The 11,275-nt window shown below is 49.1% G+C and overlaps 1 protein-coding gene across 4 annotated transcripts in view; it reads right to left on the bottom strand.

Moving 5' to 3' along the window:
• LOC143283081 (inositol polyphosphate 5-phosphatase OCRL-like) overlaps window positions 1-11,275 on the bottom strand; it is a 49,918-nt gene that overhangs the window by 19,651 nt on the left and 18,992 nt on the right. For all 4 annotated transcript variants that reach the window (XM_076589119.1, XM_076589118.1, XM_076589120.1 and 1 more), the window contains 7 exons: window positions 10,991-11,105; window positions 9,047-9,163; window positions 7,330-7,437; window positions 5,964-6,034; window positions 4,809-4,920; window positions 1,732-1,841; window positions 174-309 (listed from right to left, as the gene is read on the bottom strand). In XM_076589119.1, coding sequence (XP_076445234.1) covers window positions 174-309; window positions 1,732-1,841; window positions 4,809-4,920; window positions 5,964-6,034; window positions 7,330-7,437; window positions 9,047-9,163; window positions 10,991-11,105 — 769 coding nt within the window. The remainder of the gene's footprint in view (window positions 1-173; window positions 310-1,731; window positions 1,842-4,808; window positions 4,921-5,963; window positions 6,035-7,329; window positions 7,438-9,046; window positions 9,164-10,990; window positions 11,106-11,275) is intronic.

Raw genomic sequence — 11,275 nt, 5'->3', positions numbered from 1 at the left:
ATCAACCAACACCCATTCCTCCACACCCACCTCCACATCAACCAACACCCATTTCTCCACACCCACATCCACATCAACCAACACCTATTTCTCCACACCCACCTCCACATTAAACACCCATTTCTCCACACCCATCTCCACATCAAACATAGCTGACATTTCTCCACACCCACCTCCACATCAAACATGGCTGACACAGGTTTGTGGTCACTGATGCGTAGCTGAGGATGAGAGTCATAGCGCAGCTGGTGAACCCCGACCCCTTGCCACAGTATCCGATCACACCACGCCGGTATCCGACTTTTGTCACTGAAAGTGCCCATCACTTTGCTGTTCAGTCATTTTTTTTTTTTTTTTTTAAGTTCTTTTGTTTTTTGGTTTTTTTCTTTGTGAAGAAGGATCTTTCTCTTTCAGATGTGTACAAGGAAAAATATATATAACAAAAGCCTGTAAATGTTTAAATTAATGGTAAAATCTGTGAAGAGATTTTTTTTCCTTCTCTCTCTTGACTTTATCTCCAATGTTTGGAAGTCAAAACGTTGATGACCTTAGCATTCGGTTCTTGCACATCTTTTAACAATGATCAAATACACCTTTTGTCCTTACAAGACCTCAGAATGCAGAGCTGTGTCTAACTACCATTGTTTGGTTGTTGTTGAAGATTTCCTAGTTGCTATCCTTATTGAGTACTGGATATTTAATGCTCCTGGCATAACTGTAAATCTGATTTTACACATATAATGTTCACAACAGCCACTACCACATATAATGTTCACAACAGCCACTACAACGTATAATGTTCACAACGCTACCACATACAATGTTCACAAGAGCCACTACCATATACAATGTTCACAAGAGCCACAACCACATATAATGTTCACAACAGCCGCTACAACATACCACACAAAATGTTCACAAGAGCCACTACCATATACAACGTTCACAAGAGCCACATCCACATATAATGTTCACAACAGCTGCTACCACATATAATTCATCCCAAAGAAAGTCATGTATCATCCATTTCCTCCTCCTCTAATTAGTATTCATCCTACAGAATGGCATCTATCATCCATGTTCCTCCTCTAACCAAGAAGAATTCATCCTACAGAATGGCATCTATCATCCATGTTCCTCCTCCTCTAACTAATAACTATTCATCCTACAGAAAGTCATCTATCATCCCTGTTCCTCCTCCTGTAGCCATGAAGTATTCATCCTACAGAATGGCATCTATCATCCATGTTCCTCCTCTTCTAACCAAGAAGTATTCATCCTACAGAACGGCATCTATCATCCATGTTCCTCCCCTCTAACCAAGAAGTATTCATCCTACAGAATGGCATCTATCATCCATGTTCCTCCTCTAACCAAGAAGTATTCATCCTACAGAAAGGCATCTATCATCAATGATCCTCCTCCTGTAGCCAAGAAGTATTCATCCTACAGAAAGGCATCTATCATCCATGTCCCTCCTCTTCTAACTAATTACTATTCACCCTACAGAAAGTCATCTATCATCCATGTTCCTCCTCTAACCAAGGAGTATTCATCCTACAGAATGGCATCTATCATCCATGTTCCTCCTCCTGTAGCCAAGAAGTATTCATCCTACAGAATGGCATCTATCATCCATGTTCCTCCTCTAACCAAGGAGTATTCATCCTACAGAATGGCATCTATCATCCATGTTCCTCCTCCTTCTGTTACCGAGATTCTGATTCTTACCTGCTGTCATAGACATCGGTGCCCGGATCAAACTTGTATGTGGGATCGAAAGTGATGGGGCCCTCCTCAAATCCGCGGAACACATCTGTGTGACCCAGCTGAGTGCTCAACTGAAACAGCACCAGTCATCGCTGAGTGGACATATGTGCATCAGTGTGTATCTGAAACTGTCTGTGAAGATGATGTACATGGATGGATGTGTGTCAGTATCAATGAATCTAAAACTGTCTGTGAAGATGGTGTACATGAGTGTGTGTCAGTATCAATGAATCTAAAACTGTCTGTGAAGATGGTGTACATGAGTGTGTGTCAGTATCAATGGATCTCAAACCGTCTGTGAAGATGGTGTACATGGATGTGTGTCAGTATCAATGGATCTCAAACTGTCTGTGAAGATGGTGTACATGGGCGTGTGTCAGTATCAAAGGATCTCAAACTGTCTGTGAAGATGGTGTACATGGATGTGTGTCAATATCAATAGATCTCAAACTGTGGACAGCACAGCACTCCCCCCACCCCCTTCCCCTCTCTGTGGACAGCACACCACCCCCTTCCTTCCCCTCTCTGTGGACATCACACCCCCCTCCCTTCCCTTCTCTGTGGACAGCACCCCCCCCCTTCCCCTCTCTGTGGACAGCACCCCACCCCCCACCTTCCTTCCCCTCTCTGTGGACAGCACCCCCCCCCCCTTCCCCTCTCTGTGGACAGCACCCCACCCCCCACCTTCCTTCCCCTCTCTGTGGACAGCACCCCCCCCTTCCCCTCTCTGTGGACAGCACCCCCCCCTTCCCCTCTCTGTGGACAGCACCCCACCCCCCTTCCCCACTCTGTGGACAGCACCCCGCCCACCTTCCTTCCCCTCTCTGTGGACAGCACCCCACCCCCTCCCTTCCCCTCTCTGTGGACAGCACCCCACCCCCTCCCTTCCCCTCTCTGTGGACAGCACCCCGCCCCCCGCCTTCCTTCCCCTCTCTGTGGACAGCACCCCACCCCCCACCTTCCTTCCCCTCTCTGTGGACAGCACCCCACCCCCTCCCTTCCCCTCTCTGTGGACAGCACCCCAACCCCTCCCTTCCCCTCTCTGTGGACAGCACCCCGCCCCCCGCCTTCCTTCCCCTCTCTGTGGACAGCACCCCCCCCCTTCCCCTCTCTGTGGACAGCACCCCACCCCCCTTCCTTCCCCTCTCTGTGGACAGCACCCCCCCCCCTCACCTTCCTTCCTTCCCCTCTCTGTGGACAGCACCCCCCCCCTCACCTTCCTTCCCCTCTCTGTGGACAGCACCCCCCCCCTCACCTTCCTTCCTTCCCCTCTCTGTGGACAGCACCCCGCCCCTCACCTTCCTTCCCCTCTCTGTGGACAGCACCCCCCCCCCTCACCTTCCTTCCTTCCCCTCTCTGTGGACAGCACCCCGCCCCTCACCTTCCTTCCCCTCTCTGTGGACAGCACCCCGCCCCCCGCCTTCCTTCCCCTCTCTGTGGACAGCACCCCCCCCCCCCTTCCCCTCTCTGTGGACAGCACCCCACCCCCCTTCCTTCCCCTCTCTGTGGACAGCACCCCGCCCCTCACCTTCCTTCCCCTCTCTGTGGACAGCACCCCCCCCTCACCTTCCTTCCCCTCTCTGTGGACAGCACCCCGCCCCTCACCTTCCTTCCCCTCTCTGTGGACAGCACCCCCCCCCACACCTTCCTTCCTTCCCCTCTCTGTGGACAGCACCCCGCCCCTCACCTTCCTTCCCCTCTCTGTGGACAGCACCCCGCCCCCCGCCTTCCTTCCCCTCTCTGTGGACAGCACCCCACCCCTCACCTTCCTTCCCCTCTCTGTGGACAGCACCCCCCCCCTTCCACTCTCTGTGGACAGCACCCTGCCCCCCACCTTCCTTCCCCTCTCTGTGGACAGCACCCCACCCCCCACCCCTTCCCCTCTCTGTGGACAGCACCCCGCCCCCTTCCTTCCTTCCCCTCTCTGTGGACATCACACCCCCCTTCCTTCCCCTCTCTGTGGACAGCACCCTGCCCCCCACCTTCCTTCCCCTCTCTGTGGTTAGCACCCCACCCCCCACCCCTTCCCCTCTCTGTGGACAACACCCTGCCCCCCACCTTCCTTCCCCTCTCTGTGGACAGCACCCCACCCCCCACCCCTTCCCCTCTCTGTGGACAGCACCCCACCCCCCGCCTTCCTTCCCCTCTCTGTGGACAGCACCCCCCCCCTTCCCCTCTCTGTGGACAGCACCCCACCCCCCGCCTTCCTTCCCCTCTCTGTGGACAGCACCCCACCCCCCACCCCTTCCCCTCTCTGTGGACAACACCCTGCCCCCCACCTTCCTTCCCCTCTCTGTGGACAGCACCCCACCCCCCACCCCTTCCCCTCTCTGTGGACAGCACCCCACCCCCCGCCTTCCTTCCCCTCTCTGTGGACAGCACCCCCCCCCTTCCCCTCTCTGTGGACAGCACCCCACCCCCCGCCTTCCTTCCCCTCTCTGTGGACAGCACCCCCCCCCCCTTCCCCTCTCTGTGGACATCACACCCTCCTCCCTTCCCCTCTCTGTGGACAGCACCCCACCCCCGCCTTCCTTCCCCTCTCTGTGGACAGCACCCCACCCCCCGCCTTCCTTCCCCTCTCTGTGGACAGCACCCCCCCTTCCCCTCTCTGTGGACAGCACCCCACCCCCCTTCCTTCCCCTCTCTGTGGACAGCACCCCGCCCCTCACCTTCCTTCCCCTCTCTGTGGACAGCACCCCACCCCCCGCCTTCCTTCCCCTCTCTGTGGACATCACACCCCCCTCCCTTCCCCTCTCTGTGGACAGCACCCCGCCCCCTTCCTTCCTTCCCCTCTCTGTGGACAGCACCCCACCCCCCACCTTCCTTCCCCTCTCTGTGGACAGCACCCCGCCCCCCACCTTCCTTCCCCTCTCTGTGGACAGCAGCACCCCCCTTCCTTCCCCTCTCTGTGGACAGCACCACCCCACACACCTTCCTTCCCCTCTCTGTGGACAGCACCACCCCACACACCTTCCTTCCCCTCTCTGTGGACAGCATCCCCCCTTCCTTCCCCTCTCTGTGGACAGCACAGCACCCACCTGATCCGCACTCAGCAGGATCTTGTATTTCTGTTGGTGGATCCAGCCCTTCACCTCTTCCAAGCTGTAGTTGGAGATCCGATAGTTCAGGTCACCGATCCAGAATACCAAACTGCCACAAAAACAAAACATAGGAAACTAAAGGAATGACAGTTTGTACACATCACTCACATTTTGCCTCACCTGTCAATGTATAAACAATCATCTCTCCATCATTTAAAAACTAAAGGAATGACAGTTTACATACATCACAAACATTTTGTCTCACCTGCCAATACATCAACAATCTTTCTCCATGATTTGAAAATCTAAGGAATGGCAGTTTGCACACATCACTCACAAACAAGAACGATTGTTTGTATATCAATATTATGGTTCAAACATTCATTTTGGGGTTTTGATTTACTGTGAAACCCCCAGATGAAATATTGTTTCTAAGAGTTTTTGTAATGATATTGTTTGATAGTGTTTGTGGGTGTGTGGGTGGAAAGGTGAGTGTGTATGGGTTATGTGAGTGCTTATGTATATTGTTTACATTTAAAACAATATGATAGTGGAGGAAAACAACACAATTGCACTTACTTGTTGTGTCTGATACATCTGCAAATATTTCAGCACCATTTCCACTCAGGAAATAAACAGACTAGAATTCTCGTCTTTTTTTCCAAAATATTTTGTAGGTTTTTTCATGAAAATCTTAGTTACCTTCTGCTGACTAGGAGTTATCTCATCCTGTCAACATTGAACATTTTGATAGTTATACTCTCCATTTATTTTCCTTCAAGAAAATGTATACTTTTGCATAGTTTTGAGCATCATTTTAATTTAGTGGTTTTTTTTTGTTTTTTGGTTGTTTGGGGTTTTTTTTGTTTTTGTTTTTGTTTTTTAGAGGATTATATTGCAAAAATTACAAATAGTTCCCGAAGTCAAAAGTAAACACTAAGTTTACATACATCTAACTTCCAAAAACCTTAAAGTAAAACACAGTTTCATCTTTTGTAAACAACACAATTCAGACATGCCATATTCTGATATAACCACGACTTCACAAGACAAACACCACAAGACATGTACACCAAAAAGGCAGCACAGGAATTCCAGCACACACGTTTCCCCCTCTCCATAAAACATGTTCATACTGTTACAGACACTCACTCATGTTCTCCAATGGTCAGTGGTGGAACAAACTGTTTGAACCGCATCTTCCCAAGAATGTCTCTGTAGTCCTGTGCAAAAGAACAAGCAAAACAAGTCACTGAAAATGTACTGTGACCCAACAGATTTCACTGTATCATTACTGACCATCTGTCAGACACTCACAAGGACAGCCAGAACACACCATCAAGGAAACAGAACTTGCTGGAGTTTCTGTTAAAGATAAACATTGGGATGACATGATAAACCTAGGTCCCTTGTGTAGCATGCACTTAGCACATGTAAAAGAACCCACAGCCTCAAAAGGGCTATCCCTGGCAAAATTCTGTAGAAAAGTCCACTTGATAGAAAAACAAATACACAGGAGGAAAGAAAGAAAATCTGGGTGGCACTGCACTGTAGTGACACACTCTGCCTGGGAGAGCAGCCTGAATTTCACACTTTGAAATCGGTTGGTATGAAAGAGTACTGCACTGCACTGCACTATACAACACAACACTACACAACACAATACTACACAACACAACTTTACACTACACAACATTACACTACACAATACTAAACTACACAACACTACACTGCAAACAATACACAACACTACACTACATTACACAACACTACACTGGACAACAAAACACAACACAATACTGCACTACACTACATTACACAACACCACACAACACAACACTACATTACACAACACAGCACTGCACTGCACTGCACTGCACTACACTACACTACACAACACAACACTACAGCTTCAGCACCCTCCATGGTCCACTCCACCTTCATGTCAGGCATTTCAACCATTTCTGTTTCAGCATCATTTCATGGTATTATTATTTCCGTTTCAGCAATATCATTTTCTGGCATTATTTATGTTTCAACAACATCATTTTCCAGCACCATTATTTCTGTTTCAACATCATTTTCTGGCATTATTATTTCTGTTTCAACATCATTTTCTGGCATTATTATTTCTTACTGCTGTTTCAACAACATCTCCATTTCCTGGCATTGTTATTGCTGTTTCAAAGATGTCAGTTTGGCACCATCCAAAACAGACAGAAACAGACCCAGACAACAGTCTGTCTGTGTGGCACCATCCAAAACAGACAGAAACAGACAACTGTCTGTGTGGCACCATCCAAAACAGACAGAACCAGACAACTGTCTGTGTGGCACCATCCAAAACAGACAGAAACAGACCCAGACAACAGTTTGTGTGGCACCATCCAAAACAGAAACAGACAAATGTCTGTGTGGCACCATCCAAAACATACAAAAACAGACAAATGTCTGTGTGGCACCATTCATAACAGACAGAAACAGACCCAGACAAAAGTCTGCAAAAAAACCAACTCACCTGGTTCCTGCGCTCAAACTCATCCTGATGGGCGGCCAGGTGGGAGTTGATGAAACACAGCGACGTGCTCTGTAGTGTGAAGCGCACACCCACCCCTCCCTTGTTGCCCTGAGACACACAACATACATCTTTGTTGCTCTGACAGACACACATCATACATCCTTGTTGCCCTGACAGACACACATCATACATCCTTGTTACCCTGACAGACAAACAACATACATCCTTGTTACCCTGACAGACACATCATACATCCTTGTTGTCCTGATAGACACACAACATACATCCTTGTTGCTCTAAAAGACACATCATACATCCTTGTTACCCTGACAGACACACATCATACATCCTTGTTACCCTGACACACATCATACATCCTTGTTACCCTGACACACATCATACATCCTTGTTGTCCTGATAGACACACAACATACATCCTTGTTGTCCTGACAGACACACATCATACATCCTTGTTGCCCTGACAGACACACATCATACATCCTTGTTACCCTGACACACATCATACATCCTTGTTGTCCTGACAGACACACAACATACATCCTTGTTGCCCTGACAGACACACATCATACATCCTTGTTGCCCTGACAGACACACATCATACATCCTTGTTGCCCTGACAGACACACATCATACATCCTTGTTGCTCTGACAGACACACATCATACATCCTTGTTGCTCTGACAGACACACTATACATCCTTGTTGCTCTGACAGACACACATCATAAAGCCTTGGTGTCCTGACACACACATCATACATCCTTGTTGTCCTGACAGACACACAACATACATCCTTGTTGCCCTGACACACATCATACATCCTTGTTATCCTGACAGACACACAACATACATCCTTGTTGCTCTGACAGACACACATCATACATCCTTGTTGCCCTGACAGACACACATCATACATCCTTGTTGTCCTGACAGACACACATCATACATCCTTGTTGTCCTGACAGACACACAACATACATCCTTGTTGCCCTGACAGACACATCATACATCCTTGTTGCTCTGACAGACACACAACATACATCCTTGTTGCCCTGACACACATCATACATCCTTGTTGCCCTGACAGACACACAACATACATCCTTGTTGCCCTGACACACATCATACATCCTTGTCCTGACAGACACACATCATAAAGCCTTGGTGTCCTGACACACACATCATACATCCTTGTTGCCCTGACAGACACACAACATACATCCTTGTTGCCCTGACACACATCATACATCCTTGTTGTCCTGACAGACACACATCATACATCCTTGTTGTCCTGACAGACACACATCATACATCCTTGTTGTCCTGACAGACACACCACACACATCCACACACACACACACACACAAATGCATTAACCCATGCTATCACACATACACACACATAGAAACGAGTGCATGCATATGCATTCAGGCACTCACTTTTTTCAGAATTTTATCACTCATGTGTTTACGCAACTGTTTCCGTGCTCACTGGCTCACTTTCTTGCTTGTTAATTCTTTCCACATACTTAAAACACACTTTTTAACACACACACACACACACACACACACACACAGAGCGAAACAAGCCACTTTATACCAAATGCCTTCTTCAAGTGCCTGAGAAAGAAACTGTATATAACTGACTGTACCATGATGTAAGTGCCTGAGAAAGAAACAGTATATAACTGACTGTACCATGATGCCCATGATGCCAGTGGGCACAGTGTCAGTGTCCAGAAAGCTGACATGTTTGGCCAACTTCTCCGTGATGTACACAATCAGCAGAATGCCCACCAGGCGTACAGACTTCACCTACAACAACACAAAATGATACGCATCCTACACAACAAAAGATGACGCCATGTGTTACACAGTGTATACACTAATCAATATGTCACAACAAAAGGTGATGTCATGTGTTACACAGTGTATACACTAATCAATATATGTCACAACAAAAGGTGATGTCATGTGTTACATAGTATATACACTAATCAATATATGTCAAAATAATGATGTCATGTGTTACATAGTGTACTTATCACTCATTAGACAACTCGGTATTTCACAACACAAGATGATGCCATTCGTTACACAGTCTGCAATCCAGTCATTACTGTTCTCAATATGTCACAATATAAGGTGAAGCCAAATCTTATACTGTGTACCTACCACTCATGACACAACTCAGGATGTCACAAGAATATGACACTGTCTTACATAGTGTACTAACCAGTATTTACACAACTCAATATCTCACAACACATGGTGACACCATGTGTAACCACTACACAACTCAATGTATGTCAACAAAACATGAAGAAACTGTGTTATATAGTGTAATCACCCGTAACTACACAACTGAACGTCACAACTTACGACAATGCCATGTGTTACATGGTGTATTTACCACTCATTAATATTATACATCTCAGTGTGTCACAACATACCATAATGCCATGTGTTACACAGTGTATTCACCACTCATTGCCACTGTATCTGCACCGCTCCGCCCCCCCACCCCTCCTGTATCTGCCCCTCCCCCCTTCCTCTATCTGTCACCCCACCACCACCCACCTTCCAGTATCTGTCACCCCCCCTTATCTGTCATCCTCTATCTGTCACCCCACCACCACCCACCTTCCAGTATCTGTCACCCCCCTTCCTGTATCTGTCACACCCCCACCCCCAACCTTCCTATATCTGTCACCCCCCTTCCTGTATCTGTCACCCCCCCCCCCCACCCCCAACCTTCCTGTATCTGTCCCCCCCCCTTCCTGAATCCATCACCCACCCCTCCCCCAACCTTCCTGTAACTGCCCCCCCTCCCAACCTTCCTGTATCTCACCCCCCACCCCCCACCCCCAACCTTCCTGTGTCTGTCCCCACCTTCCTGAATCTGTCACCCCACCCCCCCAACTTTCCTGTATCTGCCCCCCCCCACCCAACCTCCCCAGTATCTGCCCCCCCCCTCCCCCCCGCATCTGTCCCCTCTCCCCACCTTCCCAGTATTTAGCCCCCACAACCTTCCTGTATCTGTCACCCACCCAGTATCTGCCCCCCACCCTCAACCTTCCAGTATCTGCACCCTCCCCTCCCTCCCACAAACCTCCCTGTAACTGCCCCTCCCCCCTTCCTGTATCTGTCACCCCTCCAACCCCCTCTTTCCAGTACCTGACACCCCACCCCACCCCCCAGTTTCTTGCACCCTTCCCCCCCACCCGCAACCTTCCTGTGTCTGCCCCCACTCCCAACCTTCCTGTATCTGTCACCCCCTCACCCACCCAGTATCTGCCCCCCCCAAACCCCCACAACCTTCCTGTATCTGTCACCCCCTCACCCACCCAGTATCTGCCCCCCAAACCCCCACAACCTTCCTGTATCTGCCCCCCCACCCTCCTTCCTTCATCTGCCACCCCCCACCCTCCAGTTTCTGAAACCCTCCCCCCCACCTTTCTGTAACTGCCCCCCCCCCCACCCTCTTCCTGTAACTGTCACCACCACCACCACCCCCACCTTCCTGTATCTGCCCCTTCCCCCCTTCTGCATCTGTCACCCCCCACCCCCACATTCCAGTATCTATCTGACCCCCCCCCCCCCCCCCCATTTTTCTGTAACTGCCTCCTCCCCACTTCCCACCTTCCTGTATCTGCCCTTGGCGTGCAGGCAGTCCTTCACAGCCTCCTGCCACTCAGCCTCCCTGGCCGACTCATTGAAGATGAAGGCTTCCCGGCTCAAGTCAAGCTCTTGGAATCTGCCGTCATCACAAACCACCACCTCTCAGCCTTTGCACAGCACTCATTTCCTACTTTTGTTCTGCATCCAAACAGTGCTGCAGTCCAGTCAATGGAAAACAAAAATGATGAAAGAAATCAACAAATGTCTGAAAGTCAAATTTCTTCTGTGCCAGCAAAGAAAAAATCA

This window comes from Babylonia areolata, chromosome 6 (genome assembly GCF_041734735.1).
Source record: "Babylonia areolata isolate BAREFJ2019XMU chromosome 6, ASM4173473v1, whole genome shotgun sequence".
NCBI classification, from domain to species: domain Eukaryota; kingdom Metazoa; phylum Mollusca; class Gastropoda; order Neogastropoda; family Buccinidae; genus Babylonia; species Babylonia areolata.
Note: the sequence above shows the minus strand (reverse complement) of the source record. Positions and strands in the feature narration are given on the sequence as shown.